Source organism: Silurus aristotelis (assembly GCF_946808225.1).
Source record: "Silurus aristotelis genome assembly, chromosome: 9".
In the NCBI taxonomy this organism is placed as follows: Eukaryota; Metazoa; Chordata; class Actinopteri; order Siluriformes; family Siluridae; genus Silurus; species Silurus aristotelis.
The window spans coordinates 361,351-380,000 of record NC_139582.1 but is presented as its reverse complement, the minus strand read 5'-3'; the positions used below and the strand labels follow the sequence as shown (position 1 = coordinate 380,000).

Sequence of the window (18,650 nt, the reverse complement as noted above, 5' to 3'; positions counted from 1 at the left end):
CTTCTCCGCTCACATGGCCTTTCTTCTTTAAGCAACTCGGCTCTACGTTTCCACATATGATACCCCGAACCATAAATACAGCATTTTTAACTAAAGTTTTCTCTTCCTGGATGTGTGAGGGATTAGTAGTAGTGTGTTCTCTGCACTATTGATCAACACCTGGCAGGAAACTGATCAATAACCTGAGCCTCATCACAAAGCGCTGAAGCTGAGAGCTTCAGGAACCTCTCAGGAACAGGAAAGTTAATAGATCAGCTGCTGGGTGAGTTTCAGGGAGTGTTTTACAATATGATTGGATGGGAAACGTGATCAGCTTTTTCTCATGACTTTCTGAAGCCATGGTTCACAAATTACACTTTCAAAAACTACAGGATCTCACTTTTATTAGCTGCAGATCAGGAGAGGGGGTATAACATTTTTTTCCAAAACATCAGATATATCCTGGCCTTTATCATAATTAACAAACTACTGAGACCAGGAGATCCCACCAATAATTACAGAAACACAGAACAAAACAAGGTACCCAGGAGGCTGCTGAGTCCTACAGCAACACTAAAAGAGCTGCAGGAATATCTGTACTGATTAATCTCTACACATGACCACATCCTCTCATTTTCTTCACACGTCTGGGTGAATGGGCAGCTAGTAGGAAGCTGTTCCTCAGAAATCAACATCTAAACTTAAATTATCACCTAAACCGTGTGTGTGGTGATCTGATGAAACTAATTCCAAAAAGTCCCATTCCATAATTATTCCATAAAGATCATATTATTTAAAAAAACACCATCTCCATGGTGAAGTACGGTGGTGGCAGCATCGTGGGTCATATCCAGAACTGGGACATCAGGAACCACTGTGTAAAACAATGACATGGAGAGGAGGTGTGTCTCTGTGTCTCTACTCCACTCCTACTACTGCATGTGGTGTCAGTCACCTCTAGAGGCCACTCTCGTAAAAGACTGCAGAACGGCGGCTGGAAAAACTATCGGTATGGATTTTTGTTTTCAGCAACCATCCAACTACTGTTCGATCTCTATTAAACAAAGTGGTCTCTGATTGGTCCACAGTTAGCTCCGACCACTCTTTCTGTGCTATTACATGGGCACAAAATTAATAACGCTAAGCTGCTGCATGTAATATTTCTGTAACATAATCTACAGTGAAATAAGTCCTTAGCGCAGTAGAATGGGCTGAAGATTCTCTGAGAGAAGGTCTGAGGAAGAAACCTTGAGAGGAACCAGACTCTACAGGGAAGCCAGGTGTCACCCAGATGAGCACGTTTCTCCTGCATGCTGTTACAGTACGTGTTCAATCTGAAACTGATTTATATTTCATTCTGTGCTTCTTTTTTTTGCAGTTGTATCTTTACACTGCTGTAAAATTCTTATTTGTGTGTGTGTGTGTGTGTGTGTGTGTGTGTGTGTGTGTGGGAAGCCAGGGTCAGGTCCAAAGGTGAGTCAAAACTTGATTTTTTCTTAAGGTTTATGGAGACAGACATCTGTGAAGCTCTGAGATGAGAAGTGGAAGCTGTAGGTATAATGTATATCTAATACTGTAGTGTGTGTGTGTGTGTGTGTGTGTGTGTGTGACAAAAGAGGGTAAAGTGCTTGATTAAAAAGATCTGAGACGTCTCCATGACGACAGGATGTGTACTCTCATGGGCAAGGGAAGATGAAGAGAAAATGGAATAAGGGAGCGAGGGATAGGGAACACACACACACACACACACACCTGTAAGTGTAATAGATAGAAGGTGTGAATGGAGAGAAGATGACATGAATGTGGAAATGACACGAGCTGCTAAAATGTTACATTTGCATCAGGGAGGAGGAGAGCTGGAAGAAATGACATGAAGTGAGATCTCAAACAAGTGATTGTTGTGTTATTGTATAAATGGTATGTGTGTGTGTGTGTGTGTGTGTGTGTGTGTGTGTGTGTGTGTGTGTGTGTGTGGATGGATAAGTCAGGGCTGCTGCAGGATGTTCAGATGAAGCACTCTGATGAATGTGATGCTCTCCTAATGTTCAGCATCTTATAAATAAATAAATAAAGGAAAAACATCAGTGATGGAGAAGTTCTTCAATGATTCATCAAAATCTATCAAATTCAGCAGCAGATCTTTCCAAGCTTAGGCACGAGGTCTGGTATAACCCCTAATCATCACCACGAGTCTCACGGGCCAGCTCGGCTCCGGCTCATGAAGGTCCTAAAAATGATCTGAGTGGTCACCTGCGTCATGAAGTGGACCACCACAATCTAAAGTCTGATCCTGAAGCTCCGTTTATTTAATCTACCTGAGACCCATCCCGTGCTAAGGAACACACGCACACACGCGCACGCGCACACACACACACATTCACACATATATACACTATTTTTCTCTCTCTGATCTGTTAAACTCTGGATTTACTTTAATCTCATCTCTGCTCTGGCTGTGTGTGTGTGTGTGTGTGTGTGTGTGTGTGTGTGTGTGTGTGTGTGTGTGTGTGTGTGTGTGTGTGTGTGTGTGTGTGTGTGTGTGTGTGTGTGTGTGTGTGTGTGTGTGTGTGTGTGTGTGCGCGCGCATTGGTGGGAGAAAGGCTTTCAGTCTGTCCCAGTAAAAGATATGGTGATGTAAAAAAAAAAACAGCTGTGCCTCACACACACACACACACACACACACACACACACACACACACACACACACACACACACACACATATCTGAATATAAAAGGAGATCAGAGCAAAAGATGAAGAAGAGCTAGAAAAAGACTGTGTGTGTGTGTGTGTGTGTGTGTGTGTGTGTGTGTGTGTGTGTGTGTGTGTGTGTGTGTGTGTGTGTGTGTGTGTGTGTGTGTGTGGAGCAGAAGGAGAGGTTGGACTTGTAGAATGTTAAATCATGTTATAAATGGATTGTATCAGCTGTTTCTTAGTGAGGCTCTGAAACCTGTGGGAGAAATGATCAGAAGATCAGAGATATGGTGAGAAGAACCAGCTTCTGTACTTTATCTGATTCTACAAACATTTACACATCCTGTTATTGTTCCAGCGTATTTCTACTTTATATCAGATCTGTGTGTGTGTGTGTGTGTGTGTGTGTGTGTGTGTGTGTGTGTGTGTGTGTGTGTGTGTGTGTGTGTGTGTGTTGTGTCTCTTCACTCCTCCTCCGTCACTCCATGACTCCTGCTCAGTGTCTGATCTTCTCTTCAGGTCTTCACTCCATGTCATCATGAGCACTTTGTTCTCATTCTCTCTTCAAACACATCAGTTTTAATAATAATAAAATATGTTAAAATATAATTTTAAAGTAAATGATAAGAACTTCAAACCCAGGACACGTTCTTGCTCTCGTCTTCGCAACTTAGCAGACATGAAAAACCTACAGGGTTCCTTGAGTGATGATGAATCACATGGAAACGCTGCTCGCTTCAGATTTTCCCAGTTGTAGCTTTTCCGTTTTTCCTGTTTGAATGCCGAATACAGACTACTGCCACCTGCTGGCACGGAACGTACACGTACGGTTTGGTGTGTCAGATGCAGTGGTCTAATAATCAGCAGAATTTGCAGCACAACCTGCTGAAGCTGATTCTTTCCCAAATCGTCCCAAATAATCGGTCAAACTCTACTTTAAAACTCTGTGATTTGAGTGCTGAGACTAAACTGAGATTATGGTGAGATCGTAGTAAGCGCAGAGTGAGATGTTAGATAATATCATGGACACATTCCTTTAACACTTGCGTTAGAGCACGTCTGAGGTGATCAGATGTGATCAGATGTTCCTCCATGTGTTTGTGGAGCTGCATGTTTTCTTCCACTGGGTTTTCTAGTTTCCTTCCGAGTTTAAAAAGATGCACTGTAGACTAACTTGCATTTCCAAATAGTTTTTTTGTGTGTGCTTGTGTGTCCCAGTTCCCTGGAAAGGCTTCAGGTCCACATGACCCTCAGTAGGACGAGTGGCACAACGAGGCGAACATCTCATTCGTCCATACAGAAGTGATGTGACGTGTAATGCAGTTATTTTTTGACACAATGTAACAATTGAATGCACTGTGTTAATGTAGTGATTGATTGATTGATTGATGTGTGTTTGTGTTTCATTTACAGTCACTGATTGATCAGGGGCTGCTCGTAAAAAAAAAAAAAAAAAAAGGCTTGTAGCGCCCTCTAGTGTAAAGTCAGAGTTTAACAGAAGCTCCTCATATTTCATGTAAAGAAAAGAAACTGTAGGCATTTTTTAAATCTGTTCATCGCACTGATCTGGACGAATCTTCTGATGGAATTTGTTGCTTAATGTTGGAGCTTTGGTTATTTTTATGCTGAAAAACCCAGCCGGAGAAACTGAAGCTGAAAACTTCCTCTATTCAAAAATCTGCAGTTTTCAAGCCTCGATTCTTGTGTGTGTGTGTGTGTGTGTGTGTGTGTGTGTGTGTGTGTGTGTGTGTGTGTGTGTGTGTGTGTGTGTGTGTGTCAATTTTTAAAGCATCTAAAAATATCTTCCTTTGAGGGCCTCAGGCCAGTGAGTATTTTTGTACCTGAGACATGTTTTGGCGAGAACTGAAATGCACTCACCCCCTCATTTCTCTCTCTCTCTCTCTTCTCTCTCTCTCTCTCTCTCTCTCTCTCTCTCTCTCTCTCTCTCTCTCTCTCTCTCTCTCTCTCTCTTTCATTTCTTTCTCTTTCTCTCTTTTCATTTCTCTCTCTTTCTCTGTCTCTTTCCCTCTCTCTCTCTCTCTCTCTCTCTCTCTCTCTCTCTCTCTCTCTCTCTCTCTCTCTCTCTCTCTCTCTCTCTCTCTCTCTGTCATACATGCTCTCAAAAGTTTTGAAACAGGAAATTGGTGTGGGTGGTGGTTTAAGAAATAATATGTGCACATGTGTATGTGTGTGTGTGTATGTGTGTGTGTGTGTGTGAGAGAGAGAGAGAGAGAGAGAGAGAGAGAGTACAGAAGCGTGGTTGTGTAGAGATGATGTAGACTTGTACAGTACGTCTCTGTCTGGAGTAAAATGCTGGGCTCCAGGGGGAAATGGGTCGTGCCCCACACCCCTCCTGTCCACACCAACACCAGGTACTTAACGTTTCCTTTATTCTCTCTGTGTGTGTGTGTGTGTGTTGTGGAGGTAAACACATCAGTGTGAACTGTTGTTTTGATTTGCATTTAAAATTTGTGTGTGTGTGTGTGTGTGTGTGTGTATACCTGTAAGCAGGTGTGTGCAGTTTAGATTTGCTGCTGTTATGTGTTATCCACACACACGCACGCACACACACACACAAAGTGTAAAACAGTAAGTTGAAGTTATTTTCAGATGTGTTTGTGTTTCAGAAGTGTAGGATGATTACAGTAAACACTCTGACTCGCACACTCGCACATCAATACTGACCTGTGTGTGTGTGTGTGTGTGTGTGTGTGTAAATGTGAAAGTGATTTGTTTTCCACATGTTCATGTTGACTTGTTGTACACTGCACCGAAACTTATTTACACTAAAGTAACATAAATTGCTCAAATTGTGCATGCCTGAAAGTGTGTGTAACCAGTGCAGCGTGTGTGTGCGCGTGCGTGTGTGTGCGCGTGCGTGTGCGCGCGCGTGCGTGTGTGTGTGTGTGTGTGTGTGTGAGAGAATTTGGTCTTGAACTTCTGCATTTGAATTCACACATTTGCATCACACAGAAGAGCTGCTGCTTACTCATGCACTTGTGTCATATAGTTGTGTGTTGTGTAGAGTTGTGTGCTGTAGTGTATGTAGTGTAGATGCGTTCTATAATTTTGTGCTGTGTAGTTGTTGTATAGATGTGTTGTAGATGTGTCGTGTATATGTTGCATAGAAATGTTGTGTAGATGTGTTGTATAGTTGTGTGCCATGTACTGTAGATGTGTGTTGTGTAGATGTTATGTATAGTTGTGTGCTGTATAGTTGTGTTGCATAAATGTGTCAAATAGATGTTGTGTAGTTGTGTTCTGTGTAGATGTGTTGCATAATAAAGTTGTAAAGATGTGTTGTGTAGATGTTTCATAGATGTGTTGTGTAGTTGTGTGTTGTACAAATGTGTGTTGCATAGATGTGTTGTGTAGTTGTGTAAATGTGTTGTGTGCTTTATAGATGTGTGGTATGTACATATGTTGTGTTGTGTGGATGTATGTTGTACAGATGTGTTGTGTGTTGTATAATTGTATAGATGTGTTGTGTAGTTGTGTAAATGTGTTGTGTGCTTAATAGATGTGTGGTATGTAGATTAGTTGTGTTGTGTGGATGTATGTTGTACAGATGTGTGTTGTGTAGTTGTGTAGATGAATGGTACAGAATTGTACTCCATGTGCAGGAACATGTTACTACAGGTCCATCATCAGTCCATACAGTACAGTACAGTGTGTACAGATCGGGTAACTGAACACTGCAGGTCACTGAACTCATGCTTGTGTTCATCAAACCAGTCGGGAAAGAGATGGAAGTCAGCAGTGTAGAAGAAGAAGAAGAAGAAGAAGAGGAAGCATGTGGTCATCTGGAATATACAGAGAACTGAAATAATGCTGGATTGTAATCAACAAGCCCAATAGGTCATAAAAAAACATTCCAACACCATGACACCACCACCACCACCACCACCATTACTAGTACAGTTGAGCTAGCGTCACCTCCATGCTGGCTCAGACCAGGGCAGCCGTTCTCCATGGATCTCCATCATCAGCACTTTCTGCTTACTGAAGCTTTTTCACACCATGAGCACATGTGGAGGGTGAAACCTGCAGTAGATCAGCAGCTCGAGGAATTAAAATACATGAGCATTGCAGTTCCACTTTTACACACAAGGGGGAGGAGCAACTCAATACATCCAGGATATGAAGTGTGTGTGTGTGTGTGTGTGTGTGTGTGTGTGTGTGTGTGTGTGTGTGTGTGTGTGTGTGTGTGTGTGTTATTGTACTAAACTAAGGCTCAGAATCTTGAAGCACAGTCTGCATGTGACTTTGACATAATGTTCAACTTCCTCTGTTCTTTGTACAGCTGCATTGTGGAGTGTGTGTGTGTGTGTGTGTGTGTGTGTGTGTGTGTGTGTGTTTACATCATGTACAATGTGCTGCTTGCAGTGTATTCTGGGTACTGTATACACTGTCTCGGTGTGTGTAGTGAGCGGACTGTATATGATGTGTAAAATGGCTGAGGTTCTGCTAAAAGGTGTGTGTGTGTGTGTGTGTGTGTGTGTGTGTGTGTGTGTGTGTGTGTGTGTGCTCTGACTGTGTTCGGAGTGTGAGATGAAGAAAGCCCATCAGGTCAGCAGAAGGTGAGCAGCAGGTCAGCGTTGGTGCATCAGTCTCCCTGAGGTGAGATCTGGCAGAAAGAATAGTTGGAAACAATGTGTGGTCTGCGGTCAAACCGTAATTGTGCAGCTGACATCACTTCCTTCCTGTACAGGAAGTAAGTAGTGAGCATGTAGAGAAGGGAAGAACATGGCTCCAGTGCACTGTTTAGAGCTTCTCACATCACATCACCACATCATGGAACCACACACACACACACACACACACACACACAAGGAAACATACAGTATGTGTTCTGACTAAACATTTGTGTGATTGTGTGTGTGTGTGTGTGTGTGTGTGTGTCTTTGGTGGGGGATTTCATGTTTATGTCAGTTGAGTGAGAAGAAAATCTACAACCTGTTGAAAATACACAGATCACTACAATACACAGATCACTACAATACACAGATCGCTACAATACACAGATCACTACAATACACACATCACTACAATACACACACCACTACAATACACACACCACTACAATACACACATCACTACAATACACACATCACTACAATACACAGATCACTACAATACACAGATCACTACAATACACAGATCACTACAATACACAGATCACTACAATACACACACCACTACAATACACACACCACTACAATACACACACCACTACAATACACAGATCACTACAATACACAGATCACTACAATACACAGATCACTACAATACACACACCACTACAATACACACACCACTACAATACACACACCACTACAATACACACATCACTACAATACACACATCACTACAATACACACATCACTACAATACACACATCACTACAATACACACACCACTACAATACACACACCACTACAATACACACACCACTACAATACACACACCACTACAATACACACACCACTACAATACACAGATCACTACAATACACACACCACTACAATACACACACCACTACAATACACACACCACTACAATACACACACCACTACAATACACACACCACTACAATACACAGATCACTACAATACACAGATCACTACAATACACAGATCACTACAATACACAGATCACTACAATACACACACCACTACAATACACACACCACTACAATACACACACCACTACAATACACACACCACTACAATACACACACCACTACAATACACAGATCACTACAATACACAGATCACTACGGTACACACACTACGGTACACACTACAATACACACACACTATAATACACACTACAGTACACATCAGAATCAGGGTTTTTGGCCAAGTGTGTTAACACACACAAGGAATTTGGTTCCAGCTGTTAGTGACTCTCAAAAGTACAGACATAAATAAAACTATACATTCAGCTAGGACTGAACGAGACAAAAACAGACAGTGTGAGACATTAGAGGAAGTGTGAGACAGTGTGAGACAGTGTGAGACTGTATAGACAGTATAGACAGTGTGAGACTGTATAGACAGTATAGACAGTGTGAGACTGTATAGACAGTATAGACAGTGTGAGACAGTATAGACAGTGTGAGACAGTATAGACAGTGTGAGACAGTATAGACAGTGTGAGACTGTATAGACAGTGTGAGACAGTGTGAGTATTAAATAGGGATACAGGTTATATGACAAATCAAACGTGCGGAGGATCCGCTGTGGCGACCCCTAACGGGAGAAGCCGAAAAGAAAGTATGTAGTAGTACAGGTTATATGACAGATCAGTAATGTATATGGTGGTGTAAATGACAGTATTGTGTGTCAGGTATGATAGAGTTTACTGTAGAACTTTGTACAGTATATAGCAGCCATAGTGTGTGTAACATATACAGATAATGTGATAAGTGACACTTTTGTGCGGTACTTATAGATCTGAGCAGGGAATATCATTATGGTGAGTTATTAATGAGGGTGTTTGCTTGGGGAAAGAAACTGTTCCTGTGTCTGGCAGTTTTGGTGAACAGAGTTCTGTAGGACCTGCTAGAAGGGAGGAGCTGGAAGATGTGGTGTTCAGTGTGTGAAGGGTCAGTAGTGATTTTTTTCTGCCCGGTTTCTGGTTCTTGTATGGTACTGGTCCTGGACAGTGGGCAGAGGAGCACCAATTATTTTTTCTGCTGTTTTAATTGTTTTCTGTAGTCTGTTTTTGTCCTGTTTTGTTGCTGCTCCAAACCAGATGGTGATTAATGAGCACAGGACAAATTCAATGACTGCAGTGTAGAACTGTATCACAGCTCCTGTGGCAGACTGCACTTCCTTAATTGGCGTAGAAAGTACATCCTCTGCTGGGCCTTTTTCAGAATCGAGTTTATATTGGATTCCAATTTCAGGTCCTGGGAAATGGTAGTGCCCAGAAACTTGAAGTTCTCCACAGATGACACAGGGATGTTGGATATTGTAAGGGGGAGTAGTGTTTAAGGGTGTTTTCTAAAGTCCACTCTCATCTCCACAGTGTTCAGTGTGTTTAGCTCAAGGTTGTTCTGAATGCACCATAGCACCAGCTGCTTCACCTCCTGCTCATATGCAGACCCGTCGCCATCTTGGATGAGTCCGATGAGCATGGTGTCATCTGCAAATTTCAGGAGTTTGACAGTTGGGTCACTTGATGTGCAGTCGTTCGTATAAAGGGAGAATAGCAGTGGGGAGAGGACACATCCCTGAGGAGCACCAGTGCTGACTGTCCGAATACTGGAGGTAACACCTCCCAGTCTTACCTGTTGTTTCCTGCCTGTCAGGAATCTGGTGATCCACTGACAGATGGCAGGGAATATAGTGAGGTTTAGTTTGGAGTGGAGAATTCCCAGAATTATTGTATTAAAAGCTGAACTGAAGTCAACAAACAGAATCCGGGGATATGTTCCTCTGCAGTCAAGGTGTTGCAGAATGTAGTTCAGCCCCATGTTGACTGCGTCATCCACCGATCTGTTTGCTCGGCATTCAAACTATAGGGGATCCAGCAGCTGTTCTGTCACCTTCTTTAGGTGAGCCAATTCCAGCTTTTTAAAGGTCTTCATGACGACAGATGAGTGACAGGCCTGCAGTCATTCAGTCCAGTAATGAAGGGTTTCTTGGGGACCGGGATGATTCTAAAGAGTTTAAAGCAGGAGGGGACGTACACATACACTACAATACACACAAACTACAGTACACATACACTACAATACACACACACTACAGTACACATACACTACAATACACACACACTACAGTACACATACACTACAATACGCACACTACAGTACACATACACTACAATACACACAAACTACAGTACACATACACTACAATACACACAAACTACAGTACACATACACTACAATACACACACACTACAGTACACATACACTACAATACACACACACTACAGTACACATACACTACAATACACACACACTACAGTACACATACACTACAATACACACAAACTACAGTACACATACACTACAATACACACACACTACAGTACACATACACTACAATACACACACACTACAGTACACATACACTACAATACACACACACTACAGTACACATACACTACAATACGCACACTACAGTACACATACACTACAATACACACAAACTACAGTACACATACACTACAATACACACAAACTACAGTACACATACACTACAATACACACACACTACAGTACACATACACTACAATACGCACACTACAGTACACATACACTACAATACACACAAACTACAGTACACATACACTACAATACACACACACTACAGTACACATACACTACAATACGCACACTACAGTACACATACACTACAATACACACAAACTACAGTACACATACACTACAATACACACAAACTACAGTACACATACACTACAATACGCACACTACAGTACACATACACTACAGTACACATACACTACAATACACGCACACTACAGTACACATACACTACAATACGCACACTACAGTACACATACACTACAATACGCACACTACAGTACACATACACTACAGTACACACACTACAGTACACATACACTACAGTACACATACACTACAATACACATACACTACAATACACACAAACTACAGTACACATACACTACAATACACACACACTACAGTACACATACACTACAATACGCACACTACAGTACACATACACTACAGTACACATACACTACAATACACACACACTACAGTACACATACACTACAGTACACACACACTACAGTACACATACACTACAATATGCACACTACAGTACACATACACTACAATACACACACTACAGTACACATACACTACAGTACACATACACTACAATACACACACTACAGTACACATACACTACAGTACACATACACTACAATACACACACTACAGTACACATACACTACAGTACACATACACTACAATACACACACTACAATACACACACACTACAATACACACACTACAGTACACACACTACAGTACACATACACTACAATACACACACACTACAGTACACATACACTACAATACACACACACTACAGTACACATACACTACAATACACACACTACAGTACACATACACTACAATACACACACTACAGTACACATACACTACAATACACACACTACAGTACACACACACTACAGTACACATTCACTACAATACACACACTACAGTACACACACTACAGTACACATACACTACAATACACACACTACAGTACACATACACTACAGTACACACACTACAATACACACACTACAGTACACATACACTACAATACGCACACTACAATACACACACACTACAGTACACATACACTACAATACACACACTACAGTACACATACACTATAATACACACACTACAGTACACATACACTACAATACGCACACTACAATACACACACACTACAGTACACATACACTACAATACACACACTACAGTACACATACACTATAATACACACACTACAGTACACATACACTATAATACACACACTATAATACACATACACTATAATACACACACTACAGTACAAATACACTACAGTACACATACACTATAATACACACACTATAGTACACATACACTATAATACACACACTGCAGTACACATACACTATAATACTCTCACTATAATACACACACTACAGTACACATACACTATAATACACACACTACAGTACACATACACTATAATACACACACTACAGTACACATACACTATAATACACACACTATAATACACATACACTATAATACACACACTACAGTACACATACACTACAGTACACATACACTACAATACACACACTACAGTACACATACACTACAGTACACACACTACAATACACACACACTACAGTACACATACACTACAATACACACACTACAGTACACATACACTACAATACGCACACTACAATACACACACACTACAGTACACATACACTACAATACACACACTACAGTACACATACACTATAATACACACACTACAGTACACATACACTACAATACGCACACTACAATACACACACACTACAGTACACATACACTACAATACACACACTACAGTACACATACACTATAATACACACACTACAGTACACATACACTATAATACACACACTATAATACACATACACTATAATACACACACTACAGTACAAATACACTACAGTACACATACACTATAATACACACACTATAGTACACATACACTATAATACACACACTGCAGTACACATACACTATAATACTCTCACTATAATACACACACTACAGTACACATACACTATAATACACACACTACAGTACACATACACTATAATACACACACTACAGTACACATACACTATAATACACACACTATAATACACATACACTATAATACACACACTACAGTACACATACACTACAGTACACATACACTATAATACACACACTACAGTACACATACACTACAGTACACATACACTACAATACACACACTACAGTACACATACACTACAGTACACACACTACAATACACACACACTACAGTACACATACACTACAATACACACACTACAGTACACATACACTACAATACGCACACTACAATACACACACACTACAGTACACATACACTACAATACACACACTACAGTACACATACACTATAATACACACACTACAGTACACATACACTATAATACACACACTATAATACACATACACTATAATACACACACTATAATACACATACACTATAATACACACACTACAGTACACATACACTACAGTACACATACACTATAATACACACACTACAGTACACATACACTACAATACACATACACTACAGTACACATACACTATAATACACACACTACAGTACACATACACTACAGTACACATACACTACAATACACACACTACAATACACACACACTACAGTACACATACACTACAATACACACTACAGTACACATACACTACAATACGCACACTACAATACACACACACTACAGTACACATACACTATAATACACACACTACAGTACACATACACTATAATACACACACTACAGTACACATACACTATAATACACACACTATAATACACATACACTATAATACACACACTACAGTACACATACACTACAGTACACATACACTATAATACACACACTACAGTACACATACACTACAGTACACATACACTACAATACACACACTACAGTACACACACTACAATACACACACACTACAGTACACATACACTACAATACACACACTACAGTACACATACACTACAATACGCACACTACAGTACACACACACTACAGTACACATACACTACAATACACACACACTACAGTACAAATACTCTACAATACACACACACTACAGTACAAATACTCTACAATACACACACTACAGTACACATACACTATAATACACACACTACAGTACACATACACTATAATACACACACTACAGTACACATACACTATAATACACACACTATAGTACACATACACTATAATACACACACTACAGTACACATACACTATAATACACACACTATAATACACACACTACAGTACAAATACACTACAGTACACATACACTATAATACACACACTATAGTACACATACACTATAATACACACACTGCAGTACACATACACTATAATACTCTCACTATAATACACACACTACAGTACACATACACTATAATACACACACTACAGTACACATACACTATAATACACACACTACAGTACACATACACTATAATACACACACTATAATACACATACACTATAATACACACACTACAGTACACATACACTACAGTACACATACACTATAATACACACACTACAGTACACATACACTACAGTACACATACACTACAATACACACACACTACAGTACAAATACTCTACAATACACACACTACAGTACACATACACTATAATACACACACTACAGTACACATACACTATAATACACACACTACAGTACACATACACTACAGTACACATACACTACAGTACACATACACTATAATACACACACTATAGTACACATACACTATAATACACACACTGCAGTACACATACGCTATAATACTCTCACTATAATACACACACTACAGTACACATACACTATAATACACACACTACAGTACACATACACTATAATACACACACTACAGTACACATACACTATAATACACACACTACAGTACACATACACTATAATACACACACTATAATACACACACTACAGTACACATACACTATAATACACACACTACAGTACACATACACTACAGTACACATACACTACAGTACACATACACTACAGTACACATACACTATAATACACACACTATAGTACACATACACTATAATACACACACTGCAGTACACATACACTATAATACTCTCACTATAATACACACACTACAGTACACATACACTATAATACACACACTACAGTACACATACACTATAATACACACACTACAGTACACATACACTATAATACACACACTACAGTACACATACACTATAATACACACACTATAATACACACACTACAGTACACATACACTATAATACATACACTACAGTACACATACACTACAATACACACACACTACAGTACACATACACTATAATACACACACTACAGTACACATACACTATAATACACACACTACAGTACACATACACTATAATACACACACTATAATACACATACACTATAATACACACACTACAGTACACATACACTATAATACACACACTTTAGTGCACATACACTATAATACACACACTACAGTACACATACACTACAGTACACATACACTACAATACACACACACTACAGTACACATACACTATAATACACACACTATAATACACACACTACAGTACACATACACTACAGTACACATACACTACAATACACACACACTACAGTACACATACACTATAATACACACACTACAGTACACATACACTATAATACACACACTACAGTACACATACACTATAATACACACACTATAATACACATACACTACAGTACACATACACTACAGTACACATACACTATAATACACACACTATAGTACACATACACTATAATACACACACTGCAGTACACATACACTATAATACTCTCACTATAATACACACACTACAGTACACATACACTATAATACACACACTACAGTACACATACACTATAATACACACACTACAGTACACATACGCTATAATACACACTATAATACACATACACTATAATACACACACTACAGTACACATACACTACAGTACACATACACTATAGTACACACACTATAATACACAAACTGCAGTACACATACACTATAATACTCACACTATAATACACATACACTATAATACACACACTACAGTACACATACACTATAATACACATACACTATAATACACACACTACAGTACACATACACTATAATACATACACTATAATACACACACTACAGTACACATACACTATAATACATACACTATAATACACACACTACAGTACACATACACTATAATACATACACTATAATACACACACTACAGTACACATACACTATAATACACACACTATAATACACACACTACAGTACACATACACTATAATACATACACTACAGTACACATACACTACAATACACACACACTACAGTACACATACACTATAATACACACACTACAGTACACATACACTATAATACACACACTACAGTACACATACACTATAATACACACACTATAATACACATACACTATAATACACACACTACAGTACACATACACTATAATACACACACTACAGTACACATACACTATAATACACACACTATAATACACATACACTATAATACACACACTACAGTACACATACACTATAATACACACACTATAATACACACACTGCAGTACACATACACTACAGTACACATACACTACAATACACACACACTACAGTACACATACACTATAATACACACACTACAGTACACATACACTATAATACACACACTACAGTACACATACACTATAATACACACACTACAGTACACATACGCTATAATACACACACTATAATACACATACACTATAATACACACACTATAATACACATACACTACAGTACACATACAATACAGTACACATACACTATAATACACACACTATAGTACACATACACTATAATACACACACTGCAGTACACATACACTATAATACTCTCACTATAATACACACACTACAGTACACATACACTATAATACACACACTACAGTACACATACACTATAATACACACACTACAGTACACATACGCTATAATACACACACTATAATACACACACTACAGTACACATACACTACAGTACACATACACTATAGTACACGTACACTATAATACACAAACTGCAGTACACATACACTATAATACACATACACTATAATACACACACTACAGTACACATACACTATAATACACATACATTATAATACACACACTACAGTACACATACACTATAATACACACACTATAATACACATACACTATAATACACACACTACAGTACACATACACTATAATACACACACTACAGTACACATACACTATAGTACACATACACTATAATACACACACTACAGTACACATACACTATAATACACATACACTATAATACACACACTACAGTACACATACACTATAATACACACACTACAGTACACATACTACAGTACACATACACTATAATACACACATTACAGTACACATACACTACAGTACACATACACTATAATACACACACTACAGTACACATACACTATAATACACACACTACAGTACACATACTACAGTACACATACACTATAATACACACATTACAGTACACATACACTACAGTACACATACACTATAATACACACACTACAGTACACATACACTATAATACACACACTACAGTACACATACTACAGTACACATACACTAATACACACATTACAGTACACATACACTACAGTACACATACACTATAATACACACACTATAGTACACATACACTATAATACACACACTGCAGTACACATACACTATAATACACACACTATAGTACACATACACTATAATACACACATTACAGTACACATACACTACAGTACACATACACTATAATACACACACTACAGTACACATACACTATAATACACACACTACAGTACACATACTACAGTACACATACACTATAATACACACATTACAGTACACATACACTACAGTACACATACACTATAATACACACACTACAGTACACATACACTATAATACACACACTACAGTACACATACACTATAATACACACACTACAGTACACATACTACAGTACACATACACTAATACACACATTACAGTACACATACACTACACTACACATACACTATAATACACACACTATAGTACACATACACTATAATACACACACTGCAGTACACATACACTATAATACACACACTATAATACACATACACTATAATACACACATTACAGTACACATACACTACAGTACACATACACTATAATACACACACTACAGTACACATACACTATAATACACACACTACAGTACACATACTACAGTACACATACTACAGTACACATACACTACAGTACACATACACTACAGTACACATACACTACAGTACACATACACTATAATACACACACTATAATACACATACACTATAATACACACATTACAGTACACATACACTACAGTACACATACACTATAATACACACACTACAGTACACATACACTATAATACACACACTACAGTACACATACACT

General features: G+C 38.8%; 1 protein-coding gene across 4 annotated transcripts in view; it reads left to right on the top strand.

The window, feature by feature from the left end:
- The window catches only part of dgkza (diacylglycerol kinase, zeta a), a 165,869-nt gene that overhangs the window by 18,094 nt on the left and 129,125 nt on the right, over positions 1-18,650 (top strand). Inside the window, exon 2 of one of the 4 annotated variants that reach the window (XM_083550093.1) lies at positions 3,891-5,044. The exons of the other annotated variants lie outside the window; for them this stretch is intronic. Within the exon in view, the coding sequence (XP_083406219.1) occupies positions 5,003-5,044 (42 nt within the window). The 5' untranslated portion in view covers positions 3,891-5,002. The remainder of the gene's footprint in view (positions 1-3,890; positions 5,045-18,650) is intronic. 4 annotated transcript variants of the gene reach the window in all.